The sequence below is a fragment of the Marmota flaviventris genome, chromosome 1 (genome assembly GCF_047511675.1).
Source record: "Marmota flaviventris isolate mMarFla1 chromosome 1, mMarFla1.hap1, whole genome shotgun sequence".
In the NCBI taxonomy this organism is placed as follows: Eukaryota; Metazoa; Chordata; class Mammalia; order Rodentia; family Sciuridae; genus Marmota; species Marmota flaviventris.
The window spans coordinates 81751051-81772488 of NC_092498.1; the positions used below are offsets into that span (position 1 = coordinate 81751051).

The 21438-nt window shown below is 41.1% G+C and overlaps 1 protein-coding gene across 2 annotated transcripts in view; it reads right to left on the minus strand.

The window, feature by feature from the left end:
- Nucleotides 1-1126: 1126 nt before the first annotated feature.
- Rapgef5 (Rap guanine nucleotide exchange factor 5) overlaps nucleotides 1127-21438 on the minus strand; it is a 229368-nt gene continuing 209056 nt past the window's right edge. For both annotated transcript variants that reach the window (XM_027932668.2, XM_071613720.1), the window contains exons 22-26: nucleotides 18927-18977; nucleotides 18040-18127; nucleotides 12985-13049; nucleotides 8138-8192; nucleotides 1127-5096 (exon numbers count right to left, since the gene is read on the minus strand). In XM_027932668.2, coding sequence (XP_027788469.2) covers nucleotides 4978-5096; nucleotides 8138-8192; nucleotides 12985-13049; nucleotides 18040-18127; nucleotides 18927-18977 — 378 coding nt within the window. In that variant the 3' untranslated portion in view covers nucleotides 1127-4977. The remainder of the gene's footprint in view (nucleotides 5097-8137; nucleotides 8193-12984; nucleotides 13050-18039; nucleotides 18128-18926; nucleotides 18978-21438) is intronic.

Here is a 21438-nt window from a genome sequence, read left to right on the forward strand (position 1 = left end):
AGCCATGCATGAGGTGATTAGGGGACCAGGACAGAGCAGGAGAGCCCAGTGGTGCTTGCCCCTCTCTGCTCCCAGCTGCTGTGGGAGAGGTGCTGTCCTGTTCCCTCTTCCCACTGCCCTGTCTCACACAGATGCCAATTCCCGGAGATTAAGAGCCCAAGAAAGTTGTCTTCAGATCACTTTGTCTTTTCCTGTATATACATAAGCCCTTTGCATGGATATGTGATAACAGGTGGCTTCATCCATCTGGCACTAGCAAAGCCAATACTGCTGCCCACACATGGATTGAGGGAAAAGAAGTGCATTAGTCAGCCTGGGCGAAATTCTATTGAGTAATGAGCCACTGCCAAATCTCAGGGGTTCAAATGCTGACATTTTATTTCTCACTCAAGTTATGTGTCCTTCCCAAGCTGGAGCTTTGCTTCACGTTGCTGGTGCTCCAAGACTCAGGTTATTAGTGCCGCCTTTTTCTGGGACAGCGTGGGGGCTCCTAGCAAAGCAGACAAGGCAAGCATGGACTTTGCTCTAAGTGGCATGGGTCACTTGTCTCCACTCTTCACTGGACAGAGCAAGAGTTCAACATGGTGAGATGTATGATTCCCCTCTCAGGAGGGAATACATCATGCCAAAGACTTCTTGACTTTGATGGGCAAGATGTCTACATGTCCTAAAGGGAAAGACTGGGAGGATTCCAAACTGCTGGGGTCTACCACGGTACAGATAAAGCTAGTTTATCCACTGGCCCCAGACATCATTAATATCCCCCTTTCCTGTGCCATCTTCCCACAGCTCCTCTGTCATCAGGACCTCTACCCTAGGACCAGGGTATCACCACTGGACTTGGCACTTCTCTTATGGCCCTGCTCATGGAGCAAGGAGTAGACAGTGGTTATATGATTCCCCAAATCTAAGAACACCACCACTGATGCAGTTTCCAACATATGGTATTCAGGAACTGCCTGCAATAACCCAGTAGCAGGGTAAGGGAGCAGGTTTCTGTGGGCATGTTGAGAATATCTTCATCTACTTGTAGCTCTTTCAGGGAACAAATGACTTCTGAGGTCCACATCGAGTACCACCTGTCACTGGGACATCATGGAAAAAGCAAGGAGTGATGAGCCATGGATAGTATCTTTAACATAGTCTTATATTTGGAAAAGCAGTTAAAAAAACACTTGAAAATACAAGATAAGGTAATGTTACTTATATAAGTTTTAACCTTATATTGCTTGGCCATTTTTACATATAAATTATTGCTTACTAGCTTCGATAAATACACAACACAGTCATATATACAGAGGCAGAAAGCATGAAATAGGAGAAAGGAAACACTGTTAATGGCAATTCTGGTAACTCAACAAATGTGTCATATTTACCAGCTCTTCTAATGGTGGATAACTACCAAGTGTAGTCCCTGAGAAGTTAGGTAGACACCCTGATGGCGGGTTTTCTATCTTCTAATTGTTAATGCAGGCTGACAATGTCACAGCAGTCCCCAGTAATGGTACATTAAAAGGCAAGATTCCTTGCTTCTGGTCATTGATTTTATCCTGGTATTTAATAACAGTGTCATACGAATACAATAAATAGGCTATGCAAATAAATATTGCTCTGCTAAAAAATGTTTAGTATATACAGCTTTGCTTTATACAGTAATACATTTTCATCTCACTTTTTGGCAAATCTTAAAATCTTTTTTTCCCCCTCTGTCTGAAGTGAAACTGGCCCACTCACTACTCAGCAGGCTGAAATTTAAGGACACGTGTTGGAAGCATTTAGAAGAAATCCTGTGTTGGATGACTGCAGTGGATCAGATCTTCCAAATTGTGATGTTCTTGCCCAGGTTCTAAGAAGTTTGCACTGGCTGTGCCACGTAGGAGCAGGCGGTTCTGGTTCTGCAGTGTGTAACATCGGCTCTAGCAAAACTGCAGTGCTGGGATTCGGGCTGCAACAAAGGGCCAGCTCCAGGTTCAGATGTCATCAGCAGCACCTTCTCTTCCCTGCACCTGTTTCTTTCCCACTTCACAGGCGAGTGACATCTTTTCCCTACAAACTGAGAGGTGTGGGTATGTTCACTTTATTCTCATTCTTCTAAATTCAATGTATATGCCACACTACCTCCAACTGGTACTGGTCTAGGAAAATGAATTTGTTCTAAACACAATTAAGGATGCTAGAAAAAATGAAAGTAGGTCATAATATGCATCACTACAACCATCTGGCAATTATACAGATCATAAGGGAGGGAATTTAAAATATGTAGCCTATGGAACATCTGCAAATGTGTACTTTTTTTTTTTAAATGGGAAAGCTTGTGATTTTGCCTATAGAAACCTGTGGTCTACTGTCCTGTGCTAACTTCCAAGCAGGGCTGGTTTGCTAAATGCTAACAAATCCAAAGACCCACAAGAGCTGAGGGAGAGTCATGCTGTAACAGAAAGAACCCATTTAGAGGTGTCCATTCATCACCCGCTGGGGAAGGTGCCAGATTACACAAGATTTTCAGAGTGGATGGAAATTTTATGCAATCATAAAAATCCAAAGGAAAGCAGGAAAAGAGCTTTGACATCTCCCAGTTCACCCTCCTAGTCCAAATGAAGGCAATTCTGAAAAGGCCTTGATGACAGTCTGGAGAGGGATCAGGGCCATCCCCATCCACAGGAGGGGGTGGTTACATTCTGTGCCTGTTTGCTGATGGACATGCTCAGAGTTGCTGCCTTGGAAATCTCTAGAAACAGTTGTTAAATTTCAGAAAGGTTTCGAGATTTTAGATGTTCAGAAGATCAGGGTAGAAAAGCAAATCAAAACCAAACAAGATCCTACCTTCCTTTTGCTTTGGAGGAAAAGGCAAATGAGCACCACATAAAATGTATTGAGACATAATATCTGTGTGGCTTTGTTTGGCTGATTGTACTTATCTGAATCGGGGTCTAGGCAGCATGTGCTCTGCTGAAATAGATGGATCTCCACTGAAAATTAATTGTCTAAAAGTAATCTCTAACTTGGTGCAATGTAGAGCTAGTGTAAATATGTTAAATTATAAAACGCAGAGGCAATGTCAAAATGGCTTACCATAATTGCAATGGACAAACTCTGGTGGCTAGCTTACAGAAAGACAAAAATGGGTACTATGTGCTTTCAGCCCATGCCATTCTCTATTAGCCCAAGGGATGAGCCTTTTGAGTGCTTGATTAGCCCTCAGGAAAGGCTGTTTTCCCTGATTCTATGGCTCTGGTCTTATTTCATTATCAGCAGCATGGAGCATTTCTCTGAGTGGACCAGCCCTGGGCAGAGTTGTTCTATAGAATCCTGTGAATTTTCACAGGACTGAATTGTAACATGCTGGGCCAGACTGAGTTTCTTTGAAAGTCCTAGCAGAAATGTTCCCCCCATAGGAACAGCTCTGCTATAAGGGTGTCAGGAAGCACTGGACACACCTCAGTAATGAGAATGAATTGAGTGTTGACGAGACAGAAAGGAAGCAGGTCTGAATGGGCACTTAGGAAATGAACAGGCAGGAGTGGAAGTGCACCAGGATTCACATATTCTTCTGAGAATGAAGCGACCAAATACACAAAGCAGGGCCTTGCATTTTAGCAAGGTGACAAACAACTAGCTAGCAAGGAGGACTGGATTATTTTCACTCCCAGGCTTTTTTGTTTATTTCAAGATTGAGGGAGCCCCTCTAAGTCAGTCCTTGAGAACAGTAAGAGGTCTTATTTGCTATAAGGGGCCCAACTTGTAAAACTAGAAATAATAAAAAGGACTCAGATGACTGTGAAACTTCCTGGGGACAGGGAGAAAAAGGCAAATAATATAGCAAGGCTTCCTGCTTTGGCTGGGAGGTGAACTAAGACTTCTAAGTCTCCAGCATAAATCAGACATTTGGATATTTCTGGGCACTTTCCATTTGCTGAAAGACTGGTAATTCCCAGTAACCTATCATCTTGTTCTTTTTAGAGGGTGCTAAGTGCTTCACACACCCAATCTTGCCTCACCTCCCTCAGGGGCTGTTCTCATTCCATCCTGTGGGCAAGGAGCCCACCTGGGGGTATGCAAAACACTAAGGCTCCACCAGGCACAGAATGCAGACCTTTATGATTCTGTTACTTCAATATGCTGTTACTGAGTGCCTACAGTGCATCAGGCACTACGCTTTTTAAAAAATCAAACTGTGCCCCATAAAAAATAAAAACCTGCTTACAAATGTAAAGAAAATCCCAGAATTTAAACCATGAGTCAATTTCTTAAAGACTACTATTTTTCCTTATGGGCAAAGCAACTTAGTTTACCTTGTCTATACTGCAAATCAGTTGTACAGAAACTAATTTCACCTGCAAGCAGACACTGGTAAGTGATTGTGGATGCAAAGAAGTGCATGCCTTGACATTTCTCCTCTGCACGGCAGGGCAGGGCTGCCAAGCAGCAAATCTTCCAGTCTCCCTAGACACAGTGGCTTTTGTTGATGTCAGTTAGTATTGAAAGAGGCCTTTCCCTCTCCCTGGAAATCTAGAGGTGCCATCACTGTCTGTAGATGTTACCATCCCTCAACAGCCTATGGATAGGAATCTAATGCCAGGAAAAGGGAAACTCCTTCCTGTTGTATGCACACTCTTACTGAAATATTAGTTCATTGTACGTCAGGACACGTTTTCTCCTCTTAATGCTGGCACATTTCAAATTGAAACTTGGACTGGATCAACACGTGATCATGAGAAACCAGACTGCTCCACTCCCAGAATGCTCCTGGCTCTTTCTGCCTTTTCCTTCCGACAGCAGCGTGGAGGAGCCTCTCCTCTCCGTCTCTGGCGGCTGACATCACTTCCTGAACACACTCTGGCTGGCTTTCCTGTGCATTTCTTGTGGTCTACTGATAAAACTCAGCGACTTCTTTTCTCACAGGAAAGCAGCTTGCTGGGCAGAGACCTTCCCGTGGCTCAAAGTGCTGCAGTCACAGGGGAAGGCGGGGCGGCGGGCTCATGCTCGGGGCTCCAGCCTGTGGGAGAGCTCGAACAGGGCCTGCTGGCTGTCGATGACATACAGGTGGTTGACATAGGACTTCAGCTCTTGATGCTCCTTTGGAGACACGTCACCTCCTATATTTTAGAGGAAAAGTCGACAATCACTCTTACAAAAGCCGTAATGCCATTTCTAAATCCCACTAAACCCCACTCGAAGACTTAGAGTAAATCTTCCCAGTCGGTCCTCACTAGTCAGAATCTGGGGAGCAGCCTCCTTGTCCTAACAGTAGAAACCCCTTCACCTAGGCTGGATTCCTCAGGTTGGGCTGTCAGACTGGCCCGGTATTTATAGCAGTCATTACCTGACATTATACCCAATGTAGAAGTTATGCTGCCATCCCTCTCCCTAGTGAGAAAACTGAGCACAGTAACATAATTTAGTGGTGTGATCAGGATGTATCCCAGGCCCCATGGTTCCTCACTCCACGGTCTGAGCTCCTGTGCTATGCAGTCTTTCAACCCATAGCTGGCCTCGGTCTGGATTTGTTGGATAATCTGTTCAGCACACAAAAACACCAACTTATTATTTGTTTTTTTAGATTTTGCACACTTCTTTGGTATCCTTATTTTTTGGGAAAAAGTTAGTGCAAGATTGAATGAAAGGATATAACAGAACCGAAGGTATGGCTAACAATCACAGTGTGTGTACAGGTTGAGGTCTACTCAGAGAAGGCCAGGAGTTCTCACCCACGAGTCCAGGACGATCAAAGAATCAAGGGGCCACAAGAAGGTTACTGTATAAAGGTCTGCATTCTGTGAACACGTACGTGCCAAGGCTATTGACAACACTGATAAGGAACCGGAGATGGACAGTGGAGCAAGCCCAGTCCACACTCAAGAAACAAAACCAGAAACAAACCAACTTGCAGTGTGGGGAGAGGGATCAACTCGCTAGAGACAGTGCATATGGGGTCACAGTGTGCCCTCCTGCCTCCTGGAACTGCAAGCAGGAGTCCTGCAGGCAGGGTGTGACTCTGGAGCTCACTGGAGAAGGAGGGAGACTGTGAAGCTGAGCATTTATTACAGCACTTTTTTCTCCTGGAAAAAATACCTGCCCCACAACATCTTCTATGACAAATACATTTTATGAGGAAATAACTTAAGATTTGTCTGTTATTGGTGGCTTGCAACTTTTGTAACTTTAAGGTTTTTTTTTTTTTGGTGCTGAGGATTGAACATAGGGCCTTGCAAAAGCTCTACTGCTGAACTGCACTCCAGCCCAACTCTAAGGTTTAAAAGCAACAAGGCTTCCTAATTTCAGCAAGAAATGGGAGTGAAATGCTTTTATCACGAACCAAAAGCTGCATTATTCTAGAATGCCTTCTCTGGAAGACACTAAGAAACTGCTTTTGGGTTAGTAAAAATTGGCTTGGAAAACATGATGCTCTAAAGAAAAATTTGTTGTTAGTTTGCAAATCTTAAAAGATGGCAGTATGAGTAGCCCCAACCATGACAACTGGTACCTGTATGATACTGTATCATTTCTAAGTGACTTGATTAACATTATTTATCCCAAATATTGACACTAGTTTATTAGGCCCATATAAACTGTTAAAATTAACACAGATAATTCCGTCCTACCCAATTTTTAAAGGTATATCGATATTTGAACCCAAATTGGCGTCAAAGTTCAATTTCTCCTTTAACTAGTGCTTTGCAGAGTCATGTTCCTCTAGGTGGGAGGTTCAAGACCAGCCAAGTCAGTATAAACTACTTGCTCATACTTGGAAGAAACATAATCTAGCATCCCTTGTTGGATGAGATTGATGTGTTAGAATTAGCTGAATACCCAGCAAATACTGGAAAGAAAGTAAAGAAAGACAAAAAAATTAGAAGTGACACTGTGCTTGTACTTTTGAAAGAATCCCCATGATAATGTATTTATAACTGTTTCTAGTATAGCTGCATATACTTATATATTTAATGAAGAATCACATAAAGACATATTAAATGGTATTGGTTGATGTGAATATTTAGACAATTAGAGTCCTGTTTTTATAATTCTCCTTTTCAAGCAAAAAACTTCATGATCCATACAGAAGTTCAGTTTCTAATTTGCTTTCCTGGACGACAAGATTGCCAGCCAAGAGCATCACTGTGTAGAAAGTAGAAAGTGCTTTTTAAAGAATGCATACCAGACAGTAGCACTTTCTTTGAGAGGGAAGACTTTTAGTCTCTATTGTGCATATACTTCTGTATTATTGATAAATATTTTTTAAATGAGGATGTGTTAAATTTAAGTTTTACTTAGCAATCATCTATTGATTGATTCATAATTACTGAATTCAACTCTTTTTTTAAAAATCACCATTTTTATTTATAAAATCTTCACAGGGCAGAGGGCATGGGCAAGGAAGTCAGGCAGCCTCAGTTTATACAATGGTTGCTGAGCTGGTCTCTGAGCCTCAGTTTTCTGCTCTGTACTTATAGGATTAACAATGCACATTCACTAGAGTGGGTGTCAGGATTCTGCTACCCCATGTGAAAGCTCCTTCAGCTCAATAAAGCAGATTTCCTTCCTTCCTGCAATGTTCTAACACCATTTAAACACACTGTAAATTATGCCTGAGATTTTAAATGGGACAAATATTCCTACATACATAGTCTCAGTGGGGATTCTACAAAAGTGTTCAGAAAAATACTTTCTCTGCTGAAAAGCTGCTCCTGACAGGAAGTTTTTGTTGGAGACGAGAAAATTCTGGAAGGCTGCTTTAGGCACTTTTTACAAACTACCCCTAGTCCAAGAAGGCCCCAAGCAAAAAAGGTCAGGGACAGGGTTGCCCTGCTAAATTCACCCATAATTCTGAGACCATGGGCAAGCTATGCAACATTTTCTGGGGTAAGGGTTTGGTAGAGAGCTCCTGAATGTCTAAAAACACTCTGGACAGGGTAAACTTGCTTTCATGAGAGACTAATGATCTATCATATCTTGTCTTTCTCTATATCCCAAATATGCAGTGAGGAATCAAAGTGAGATCTAAAATATGCTACATATATACATATATGTATGTATTTATTTTACATGCTGTTTAAATTAATGACCATAAATACTTGTGATATGACCACATTCACTACTAATGTGTATTCTATGTACATTCCTGACATCAACTACTCACCAAACTGGTTAGTCCTGCAGTGTCTCAGAGTTCGAACAGTGTCTGCAATCATGTGCTAGAAAGTAAAAAAGGAAAGAATATATCAATGGAAGTGTTATTTAGGGTGCTGCTGAAGTAGCAGTGTTTTCTGGGAAGGATGGATAGTCTTAACACCTTTAGAGATGAGCTATACTTAATGCCAAACATAATTTCAATTGATTATATTGAGCTTGCATAACAAAAGAATATTTAGTCGTTGTGTGCACAAATGGAGGCTTCCAAATTGGGCTGCACGGATTCTGGGCCATGGAAAAGCATGCCGTGAAGAAACCAGTCCTCCCACCCCATCTTCCTGTCCACATTTGCTTAAGACTTTTCTCTGCAGGTGAGGTGGCACCTTCTCTCCATCAAGCCTTTCAGAGATCTCCCTTCTTGACCTGGGAGGTTCCTTTCCCACCACACCCACTGTTCTTTGTGCTGTGTGCATTGTCCCTGTCATTGTTGGAGCACCTGCCACATATCACACATGTAGATGCCCATGTTAGTGCTGAAGGGAGGCAGAAAGCTTTGTGAGCTCAAAGGCTCAAATGGTGGCAGGATGTGGGGTGCTTATGAATGATGAATGCTTTCTACAACATTAACATCTCTGTGAGGACTAGTTTCTGTTCATAATTTACAGTTCCTCCTAGCATCTTCAGTATTTTAATTTAATTTCTTTCTTTTTTTGGTTCCAGGGCTTAAACCCAGGGGTGCTTAACCCCTGAGCAACATTCTATATCTTTTTTATTTTGAGACACGGTCTTGCTAAATTGCTTAAGGCCTTGCCAAGTTGATGAGGCTGGCCTTGAACTTGCAATCCTCCTGCCTCAGTTTCCTGAGTTGCTGGGATTACAGGTGTGCGCCACTGCACCTGGCTTTCTAATTGCAATCTGTATTTGGGGTAAAAATGGGAGTTCATAACCCACTTGAATCTAATGTATGAAATATGATATGTCAAGAGCTTTGTAATGTTTTGAACAACCAATAAAAAAAAAAAGAAAAAAAAAGTCCTCATGATCTCCAGTCTTCTTAAATGTGCAGCTGCTTCTGACAAGATCCTATCTCCTTATATTTTGTACCTGCTATGGGCTCCTAGCTATCTCTACCAGTATCAGTTTTCCATGATGGCAGACATAGCATTTTGGGTGAAATTATTCTCCATAATGGTTCCTCCTACTCTACTGCCAGAATAATTTCTAGATATTGTTGTCATCATAGTCTAGCTCTCTGGTGTCTCTAGAGAATATATAGTAACTCCCTACTCTGTTTCATACCCAAATCCAAACATGATCCTGTTTTTCAAGAATCAACATCACTCATTAACTGGTCTTCCAGAACCCCTGACTGGGCACCATCTTTCCCATTTTGTCTGAACACAGGATCAGCCACATATAGTAAACTCTGAGTGGATTATTGCTGGAAGAATAATGTTAACCATGAAAATTTTTTTTCACTTAAAATCCAGCAGAATGACAGAAATGGTATTTGAATATGGCCTACTGATTAAATTGTTCTCACAACTGTACTGCTAATGTACTTCCACTCAATAGTGGAAAATTAAATGGGACAGTGATTACAGCAGCAGCTCAAGCGGCATTTGCAAAGGAAATGAGACCTGACTCATGTCTATGTGAATGTATTGTTAAATTTCCTTCCCCAAATTTTACTCCTATTCCCAGAACAGTTTTCTCGTTGTTTTAGGCTATGGCGTCACATTGATCTCTATCATGTGCCATTTATGCAGTTCATGCGAGTCTCCAGCTGAGGTAAGGCCGGTACTGCATGTGGCATTGAAATCTGAGTCCTGATTCTCATTTCCAGGCTCTCTGAAGGGGGAGGGAGGGAATATGTTAAAAGATGATGCTCTTAATATCGAGGGATAAAAAGAGAAGGAGAAATCCTTTGTTTCTTTACCATTTGATAGTTTGAGATGGAAACATTTAGAGTTGCTGAGGCAGCAAGGAACTTAGCCCAGGGAACAATAGAAATCTTATTAGAGCCCATGAGCACTTCTGGATCTGCATGTGCTCTGATCTAATGTGTTGGCCTGTGTCAGCCAGATAAAGATAATACACTGAATTATCTGCTAGCTGGCTTAAGTTAATATCCATCACCAGGAATTGGCTTCTCACAAGTTAATTCACTTAGGTTCTATTGGTTCATTATTGTGAAAGATGATCCTGTTTTAACTTCAGTGAAACCCTGGCCTTTGCTAAAACATTCCTTAAAAATACTCTCTACTAGGAAGGTCAGTTTCACTCTCTAGCATTCAAGTATAACACAGATCTATGTGTGACATAAAATTGATTTTTTTTTTTTTTGTCCTTTTGGAAAAATTCTAACTTCACCCTATATTTCCCATGTAAGGCTGGGTCAACCTGAAGCATGCTGAGTATCAGGTGCCATCTTAAGTCTTAAGAGGACCAGGAGATCACCGATAGCACAAAGTCTTCTCTGTTTAGAAATGCTGTGCTAGTAACTGCTGGATAGTGGTGTGCGCTATGGGCCTGCTGTGTGCTTACACAACTGCACCTATATCCTCATTCTCCTCTCTGGAACTTAAAATAGATTATTACTTATGCCATACTACTTCCTTAAACTTTCTTAAAGAATTAAGGGTATGAGACGGGTATGGTGGTGCGTGCCTGTAATTTCAGTTTCTCAGCAGGCTGAGGCAGGAAGATTGCAAATTTGAGGGCAGCCTCAGAAACTTAGCAGACTTTGTCTCAAAATAAAAAATAAGGGCTGGGGATGCAGCTCAGTGGTAGAGCAACCCTGGGTTCAATTTCCAGTACTGAGAAAAAATAAATAAATAAAAGGTATGTGGGGGTACATTACTAATGTTAGTGAAATCAGTATTATCTAGGCTTTGTTTGGGTTCCCACTGCTAGCTGGGAGTCCTAGCACATGAAAGCTGGCATTAAAAGGCTTCTGAGGGATTGCTGAGATAGCAGGGAAAGACCATTGATGGTGGAGAGAAGGAAAGGGTGAGGGTACAGGAATACTTCCATGACATTCACTTGTGCCTTTATGGGATTGTTCTCTCATTTTGGTGGCACTATCTAAGGGAAATGACACAGAAGCTTAACCAAATCACTGATTCACTGTGGGGAGAAGGTCAACCATGAATTTGCACTTAACCACAGGCAACAATCAGGTCACAGAAAGCACAGCTGTTCCAACTTGTACTGTCTGGGTCAGGGTGAAAAAGTGACTAGACCTTTATAGAGAATCCCACTTGGTGTGACCCATCTCATCCCACATCTTCACACATGCTATACCAAGCTCATCTGGTATTCTTAACCAGGAGGCAAAGTAAGTACTGATCAAAAGCTTCATATTACTGTAATCATTTCATTAATAGCAAATGCTGGAGATTAACCTGTTAGAGAAGAGAATTCTAGTGACTTTAGCCTCTGTTGCTAATAGGTGTGCTGTGATCCTCAAGACATTACATAACAATGCCAAAAACAAACAAACAAATAAATAAATAAATAAATAAATAAAAGCAAAAATAATAACAACACTTTATCTATTTCTGTCTGGGTTGGTTGGACTAGATAGAGCATCTACAACAACTAAACTCTGATTCTAGAACATACAGAGAACCTTGAAAATTCATCAACATTTCCACTTCAAAATTAATTAGTCAATGAAGCAACTGTCTTCAGAGTAGTTAGAAGGGCACTATGGAAAGATGTCTGAAGATGTCTACTTTCAGACTCTGTCTGAGCTGTGGAGCTGTACAAGAGCTACCAGCTCTTCCTGTGTAGCTTCACCCTGTGTGTGGCCAGTCAGCCTAATGATCAAAGCAGTTTCTCTTATGAGGCAAAGGTCAGATGCCAAACTGTATTTGGATACATCAATTTGAACTGTTCTTTGGTCATGGTCTATGGCCCCTACCTCAATCAACCTTCTCTCAGAGGCCTGACCCAGTCTCACTGGGAACAGGGGTCAGTTCCTAAATGAGTTCATGCAAGTCCATTACCATTACTGAAAAGGTCACTTGAAGGTCAGGATCCCTGGAGAAGGTTACCAGGATCATCTTTAACCATGACAGAACATTTAATCTATGACACTAAAGTTCATCTGTCAGACAAATCTGTTCCTCTGGTAGTATAAGTGGGTCTCTCTGGAGGACTCTACATCACAGCCCTCTGTTCTTATGGTAACTCCTCATCTGCCTACAGTCAGTCAGAAGGGCTCATGGAGCCCATTGTAGGACAAAGTACCTGGGAGAATACAGAAGAACATTCAAAAAGAGACATTTGGGAAACACATATGTGGGAAACAGACTAGACCCCCCAACTCATGAGCAGGCAGCTCCTATGTCAGAGCCCATGAGGGGTGGTCATTCCTCTCACATGGAGACTCTACAAATCCCAGGTTCATATCCAAGCTTGGGGTACTGGGAGGCAGACACATCTGCCCAGCAGGACTTTCTCATTTTGTACCTCTAAAGCAATGCACCTCGAAGCATCAGGAGACACTCTAAAGAAGCAAAGTTCAATCTTGAGTGCGTGAACTCCTCCTGACAGGGGCCTTACATTTGTACTCTGGTTCCATAATAAATACTCAATGATTAATATTCACCCAATGAAGTGTTATTTTTAAAAATAAAGCACACAGTTGCATGTTTTGTTTCCTAAATCTTGCTAGCACGCTTATTTTTAAGTGGAATACATGGTGTATTGACAATGTACAAAGTGCAGCCAATTAAGCCCCTGGAAGTCTCCATGTGTTTGATGGAGAAACATACTCAACCATTTGATTAAGCTGATAGACTTTGTTTACAGTGGGAAAAAGGAGAAATGATAAAATCTACCTACCAGTTTTTCGAAATTGACGAGATTATCCAAAAATGTTTTATTTCCTTCATGAATAAATGTTACATCTGAAAGTTAAAAACAAAAAGACATATGTACTGTTAGGAATGGGTCATGGAGCAGGATTGAAGAGGTCTGGAAACAATGGAACCTGTAAATATTTCTTAAACTTGATGGAATTATTCCACACATTTAACCAGGCAGTTTGAAATTAAACCTGTATAATATCTGCTATGAAAGTGCACGATCTCTCTCTCTCTCTCTCTCTCTCTCTCTCTCTCTCTCTCTCTCTCTCTCTCAGTTTAATATTACTGAAAGAACATGCTCTACACTCTCAGTCAAGTATTGACTTCAACCTGCTAGAAAGAAACTAACATTATTCTCTGACTGAATTGGCCCATTATGTTTTTAGGCCAGACAACTGAGCAGAAAATAAATGAATACTCAAACACAACAGGATTTTAATATCTATGTGTTTGAATTTTTTAAAAATCCCTGGCAAGGTATATGGGATTTGCTTGACTTAAAATAGTTAAAATTTAGATTTAGCTATTCAATTTAAAATTTTGGTTCCCAGAGTGGGTGCCTGATTCTATATAGGAAGTGAGTGAGGAAAGGGGCAGGGCTGGAAACAGCTGGATTTCTGGTCCCATCTGGCTGCGTAGAAGGAAAACATCACTGATGAACAGGGAAATAAGGCAGGCAGGGTGAAGGTACACTTTTGGAGGGAGGGAAAGCTAATTTTTGCTTGAGATTCACAAAATTTAAAGTGACCAAGGAATTGGGGGTGCAGTTTAGTGGTAGAGGGCCTGCTCAGAATGCACAAGGATCTGGGTTCCATCACACACACACACACACACACACACACACACACACACACACGAGATTCAAATAAAAATCTCTTTTGGGTTGCAAAATACAGAGAAGTGCCTCCTTGAAAGATAATTGGTCATCAGACTCAATGAAGATAGTAACTGAATCTCTGATAACGAACAATGACACAAATTCAGATCAGAAAGTCCATCTCTGAGCATTTACAAGGATCATAATAAGAAATATACTATAATTTAAAGAGCACAAAAATATTCATGGTTTATCACAAACATGGAAATCTAATCAAATAAAAATAAAAACTGTAATCAAACAACCTGATAGAAAAAGAGGGGAATGAAGGGCTTTAAAACTCCAATAAAAAGAAAGAAAGCATATTTGCATTTAATCAGCACTTTTATTCTGCTGGTCCCTAGGGGCTAATATAAGATACAGAGCTTCTGAAACCTGCCTACAAAACACTGGGCCACTGAGCTTTGACTATCTGCCAGGAGATGACTCCAGTGACATGGTTACAGCACACACTGATACAACTCTGACCAAGGTTTCCCTTGTGCACAGCTTGCAGTGTAGCCTGCAATGTTTTCATAAGCTGCTTTTCCTTTTAAACTGGTGTCCTAATAGGAAAACGATTCACAATTAATTACACAATCTGACACTCTCTGGTTATTTTATTATCTTTCACAAATTTGCTTTCAGAAAATAACTGCAAGCTTTCACTCTGTGACACAATATTTAGAAAAGTGTAGTCAACAGAGTTAGCTTTTAACTTTCGTGTATAGCAAACAAAACAGCTCGTTGTCTACATGAAACACAGTTTGGAAGCTTGCCTTTACTTCCTCATAGAAAATTCCAGATTACAGATGACTCTCAGAGCTCCTGGGTCCCTTTCTGCACCTTCTCCCTATGTTCCTAAGGACAATGGTGACAATGATGTCAGACACAACTTGAAGTGCTGTACCTGCATTAACTCATTTAACCCTTACAAAAGACTATATACAATAAGACCCTAGGAGGTAAGCAGGTGAGAAACTTGGGCCCAAAGGACATCCCCAGCTGATCCATGCCCCTACTATAAGCATCAGAGCCAGGATTCAAACCCAGAGAGTTGGGGACCCTCGCCATGCTGCCCCTCAAGTTGAAGAGTCTTGGGCCTTCCAGTTATAGTCCACCTGCTGAATTTCTGGCACACTTGCTGCCTCTCCAACTTTTGAACTGTTTTCCTCCTCACTCACTCCTGCTTTAAATCTCTGCTCTTCCTGGGGGTTCCCTCTCAGGCTGAACTCAGGGCCAGGAGAGGCCAGGAAGAGGTTGATAAGCAGGGAGCTGACTAGACCAAGCGGGCAGAGAGAGGCTGGAAGGGGCTGCAGCCCAGAGGGGAAGGGCCGAAAGTGGCTGAAGAGCTGATGTGGCTGAATGGCTGATGTGAGATGAGGAAGGAGTAAGAGAAAGACAGCCATAGGTAGTGGAGCTCAAAACTAGAATGTGCGAATTTAAGTCACGGGATATGATTTGCCAGGTCCTTGTCTCAACCAGAGACACCTGAACATGCTCCAAACACCTCCTCCTAAATTTGAACTGGATGAAAGGATACTGAAAGTGGTGGAGGAAGAAGAAACACACAAGCACCCTGACAGTCCTTTCCTTCAAATACCCCCCGCAAACCTGCAACAGTAATCTGTGCTCTGAGATAGACATGCAGCTCCCCGCAGGGACTACAGTTAATCCGCAAACACCCCTTGATGATTCACACTAGTGCAAGGGACCACCATCTTCAAAAATCACAGAGGGTACACATGCTGCTCAGCTGCTGTGGACCTCAGCTCTGCTGGAGACTTCCTCTCGCACTCATTTAGGGCTTCCCTTCATCCCTTTTGGAACTGGCTTCCACAGCACAGTAGGGGGAAAGCACATCAAAGGCAACAAAATTCAACTGGGAAAGAGGAAAGCCGGCAGCTGGAAGGATCCCCAGGTAATCCATTTACCTGATAATCTGCATGCTTACAAACACAAAGAGTGACACTTGGGAGGCCTGAGCCTTCCCAAGCACCCAAGGAGTTCAGTTTGGTTCTATTCTCTAGTTAAAAGCAACTCCAAGTAGAAGGTACAAAGAGGAAGGAAAAAGAGTTTTCATTGAAAATTAAGCCAGTTGCTCTAAATCTAAAATAGTTCATTACCACTTAAAAAAAAATCACACAATAAAAAAATCTAAGAGTTAAATAATGTTGTGTATTTTTTTTTTCAAAGATACCTCATCTTGGGGCATGATACATATTTTTAAAAATTTCATTCTATTTTCTTCTGGAAATGATCTCAGACAAAAATGGTAACTTTAAACACAAAAGAATACTAATATTGTTTAAGTTTTGTAAGAAAAATTAAAGTAAAGGAAAAATAAATGCTTATTTAACTCAAGAAGGCGTCTAACGAAAAGAAGAAAAATGTTTAATTTTCTAATTGTTCTTTTGGAATGAGTGAATGTATTTTTCAGCAGAAAAAAAAGTGAAATTTGTTTTGCTGCCAATAAAAAGGTCTAGATAAACTCAGTAGAGCAGAAAATTGCATCTAAGCTAAGATGTAAGTGTGACACTTGACTGCATTAAACATTTTGGGAGAAGAAGCACTAATACACAGTACACAGCTATACTCTAATCTAATGAAGTTAAAGGGATACCATCAACTAATTTCTTATCACCTTAAAAGTATTTTTTCAAAAATTTTTTCTTACAAAAATCAATTCCTTTCCCACAACCTTCTGCATTTTCTAGTGTCCCTTCTTGTATCTAAATGATTCTAAGTGCTATTTCTTACCTGCCACCCCTTTCCCTCCACTTGATGTTTTATTCTGCAAATAGAAAGCATGAGCCTGAATAAACTTATCTTAAAACTTAACAAATAAATCAACTGAGCTTTTAAATTGTTACTTCAGCATAGCAATCTCTCCTCATTTCAGCATTAACACAATCTTTTCAGTTGGAGTGGAATATTCTGTGCATCTATCTCTCGGTTACCCTTATATTCTTGCTTCACAGGGATTCCTGCTTCATATTAGATGAAGAACAAATGAGGGACGGCAGAAATGCACAGGAACTCACAGCAATTCTGCAGCTCTGGCTGTTCTGAGGAGGGAGGCCAGCATTATTGCCAGTGGGGTAGCAGTGGGGAGAGGCAGGCCTGAGGATGGCGAGGCCAGGCCAGCCAGCTACACAATTCTGAAGCAACCCACTTTCAGAATCTCACTTATGGGTCCAATCACTGGGCCCTGACCCAGGGGAAGTTAGCTCTGAAGGGCAGAAGCTGGATGAAGGTATATTCCTACAAAATCCCTTCTAAGAATCAAAATATGGTCAAGAAAAATTCCCAAATCTTTCTTAGGGAAGCACACAGGTGAAGGTACAGATAGAATGTCAGGATTATAGGCCGAACCCAAGAGTTCCCTTTTATTTGTCCCCTTGGTTTGAAAAAGCGATCACTGAGATACCAGTAAATTTAAACGACAGGTTTCACAATGAATTATATGGTGCTCTAAAGAACAGAGTTCAGTGGTCTCCCTTTGGGCTGTCACTTTCCCAACTGAATTCCACTCCTTGAAAGCAGAAGGTACACTCTCCACCAATAATTATTTTTAATATTTACTTTTTAGTTGTGGTTGGACACAATACCTTTATTTATAAAATAAATATATTTTTATGCGGTGCTGAGGATCCAACCCAGGGCCTTGCAAATGCGAGGCAAGCGCTCTACCACTGAGCCACAACCTCAGACCTCCACCAATAATTTTCATCTATTATGTTGCTTTGATGAAAGGGATTTCTCACACAACCACCCAATATGGGCTGTATCTCCAAAATTCAGCTTGCAAACACACAGCACGACCAATCACCATTTGGGTCCTTTATGCCAGCCTTGTTCTTGTTTGAGTTAAATATATTGCAGACTTAAAGAAAATAACACCAGGCTTAGAAGAAAAGTAAAATTAAAACACAAAACAATGTCAAGCTTTGTTAGTTAAGTGAAAATCTCTGACATCTGCTCAAGCACAATGAAGCAGTCTAGGTATCTCAAAAATATTTGAGTATTTGAAAAACGATCACAAGCAAACACAGGTATGAATCTCAAAATTCCTGTAAAGAAATAAACCAAGATTCCCTTTTTTGCCTTTTACAGTTAGAGTGATAAACTTCTGAAAGATGGAATTACATAGTACAAAAGGTAGAAAATAATTACCTTTAAGCAATAAGGGCATGAAAGGAATTTTTGGTGGCTTCATCTTTTTGAATGCATCTCTGTAGGCTTTGTGGTTTAGGGAAGGATCCTGCCGAACCAAGCAGATTACAGAGAGAAAGAAAAATCAATGGTGCTATAGAAACAATTCCAAATCTACTTTGATAAACAATTTGAACATGACTTAGATATAGGGCAATTCTTCCTGAGAATAAAGTAGATAAAGGTTTCCTAGGAGAATAAACTCACTAAATTAGGGCAGGAAATCTAAGCAATGGACGAAACTCAAGTTACTGGTTTACAATAATGGGAAATGACTGCAGAAGAGAGACACCTTTTGATTGCCCCATTATTTTCCTCAAATAGGTTCTTTAAGTACAGTTTCCTCTGCATAATTTCTATCATGAGGTAACCTCAAAGGTCTTTTGTTAAGTATGCTGCAAAAAAAAAAAAAAACTGCAGACAATGTGGAGAAAACATGAGAACACTGGTTTACTGTGCTATAAAAGAGAAAACTATAAACTTTGGATCTAAACCTAAGAACTAGTAAAAAGGAGAAAAGGCAAAAAATAAAAAATAATACAAAGACGTTAGTTGTTGCTAAATTTATACTGATGAATTTCGTAGGCTTTGAAATGGATTCGACTTAAAACCTGTCTTCAGAAAATTCACACTGAAAAGATTATTCTCAGCACCTTATACATGGAGAGGAAGAAGCAGAAACTGCCAGCTCACTTCATTCCTTAAAAAGCAAAGCTCCTATTTCATGTGTAAGCAAACTTGTCGAGGCTCCCTGACAGTGAAGTACAGAATAGACCACTGAAATCTAGAAGGCAATCTGACGCTAATGTTAATTTGAAGAATAAATCCCCTCCAGCCCAACTACTTACTGTTAAACTTTCAAGTTCAGAGAAAAGTTTCTTGAACTTCCCAGGGATTTTCTAAAAAAACAAATACAAACAACAAAAGGTCACAGAAGTCAGTTATCGTGAGAGGCATTGGGAGTTTTCAGTAAGGTGGGCTTATGTGTGTCACATTTTTGAGCATAAATACCTCGGTCATCTGGCTCTCCCCTGATTGCTTCTCATTATGCAATTTTCATCATCTCCTTAATATGACGTTGCTTAGAAATGTTGCTAAAAATAGCTTAACATAACAGCCACAAGATTCAGGAATTTAGCTGGTTAGACATTCCACACACTGTTGATAATTTAATAAAAACTTAGATTTTGATTCCATAGTCTACCTTTGATGAATGTTCTCATCTTCTTAACAGTGTTGCTGAGTGGGAAATAATGATGTTGGCTGACATTTTTTATATAAATGATATAATTGTATTTTACTGCAGAGGGTGAGTTAGTGAAGGGCCATGAAAACCTACGTGACAAAGCTTGCATTTAATGGGTAGAATCACTGAATCCTCAGGCTCAACCACACTGACAAGAATGACAGAGAATGGGAACCTACACCATCCTTCCAAAGAAAAATTCAGGCCAAATGACAAAGGTCTGAAAGGTTGCAGCCCATCTTCAACATGAGGAAGTGAAAACCTGGATGCCTTTCATAGGGACCTAGTGACCTTCTGGGTTACAGAGCTCAAGCTTGCAGCCAGGCTCAGTGTGAATTCTGACTCTGCCTCTTTCCAGCTGTGTATTTTGGTGTGAGTCTGCAAGCTCTCTGATCTTAAGTTTCTTCAGTACTCATACTGAATAAACTCATGAAATGAATACAGTCTGTGGCTGACACTTGACAAATTCCAGCTATTAACATTAACGATGTTCAAAAAGATGTTTGTGGATTTTCTGTTTCCAAACCAAGTAAAAAATAACGAGGCAAACTCTCATTATTAAATGATTCATAAATGTTGTTTTCAATTTGATAATTTTGAGTCTGGACTCAGTTTTTCCCAGCAAGCAGATAGTTTAATACATTTGAAAACTGCTCTCCTGCCTTTGCCTCCTAATGAATGGAGGACAAATTTAAAGATTAAAAAATGCAGACTTTTGCAACTGACTTTAACCTTTTTTCTGAGCTTTATGCCTTGGTCTACTGGATATTCCATATGAACATCCCAGTGACATCTCAAAGCTAACGTGTCCAAAGTCAAACTGTTCTACTCCAGGGGTCTGGCCCATTGGCTGCTTTTGTAAATAAAGTCTTATTGAAACATCATCATAGCCTTCTATGTATGTGGCTGTTCTTATACTACAATGGCAGAGTATAAGATCAGCAACGATGTGGTCCTCAGAGCCTAAAATAAATTTACTATCTAGCCTTTTTAAAAAAAATTGCTGACCTCTGATTCAGTTCCTCAAACCTCTTTCTTTTATTACCTTTTTTTTTTTTTTTGGTACCAGGGATTGAACCCAGGGACACTTAACCACTGAGCCATATCCCCAGCCCCTCTTCTTTTTCTTTTGCCCTAGCCAGAGGTGCTCTACCACTGAGTGACATCCTCAGTCCTTTTTATTTTGAAATGAGATCTCACTAAGTTGCTCAAACTGCCTTGAACTTGCACTCCTCCTGCCTCAGCCTCCCTAGTAGCAATGATCACAGGTGTGGGCCAGGGTATCTTGTTAGTCTTCTCAGCTACCCTGAGATGGAATGAGTTCCTTCACCTGCTCCTCTCTGGTCCAAGGAGGCTGATGCAGGGCTTCATTCATCATATGCACACTATGTTCTAAGGTACCCATTTTCTATCATTCAGGGCACTGATACAGTGCCCTGCACACAATAGGCAGTCAATATGCAGACTGAATGTGAGCTATTTGAACATAATTGAATTATTTCTCTTCCCAATTTTTGCAAATCAAATTTTTCTCTTGAGGCTTAATTCAAATTCTGCTCTCCACAGGCCCTTGACAGCCACTTGTTTTCCATCCTGACAGGTTGTGGCATTTGTTACCCATCTCCTGTAACCTTAGGATGTATGTGAATGTCTTGTTTGCTTAACTAGAGCAGGCAAGCCTTTAATTTCTTTTCTTTTGAACCCCTTTAAGGAGCACTGACCCTGACCCCTGGATCACAAAATACATTCCCCTAGAGATGGCCCACTGAACAAAAGGGAATCCATGGAGAGAAGGGTACAGTCGGCGACAGCAACTGCACCTGAGAGGCCACCACAACCAGCCATACACAGGCTAGAACCAGAACAGACGACGGGATGGTTACAGAGTGAAAAGGAAGAGGAAGGGCACACAGTGAGGTAGTGAGGCAGGGAAAGGAGGGAGAAGGAGAGGAAAGCAGAGGACAGAAGGAGTCCGGCCGTGAAGAGGCAGAGCCAGAGTCCTAGGTCTGTGTCTGGCTCTTTAGAGGATCCCCAAGTTCGGTCCTTCCCACGCTGTCCTCAGGGCCCATGTGACAGAACTTGAGTAGACTCCTCTATCTTCCAACCCCAAAAGC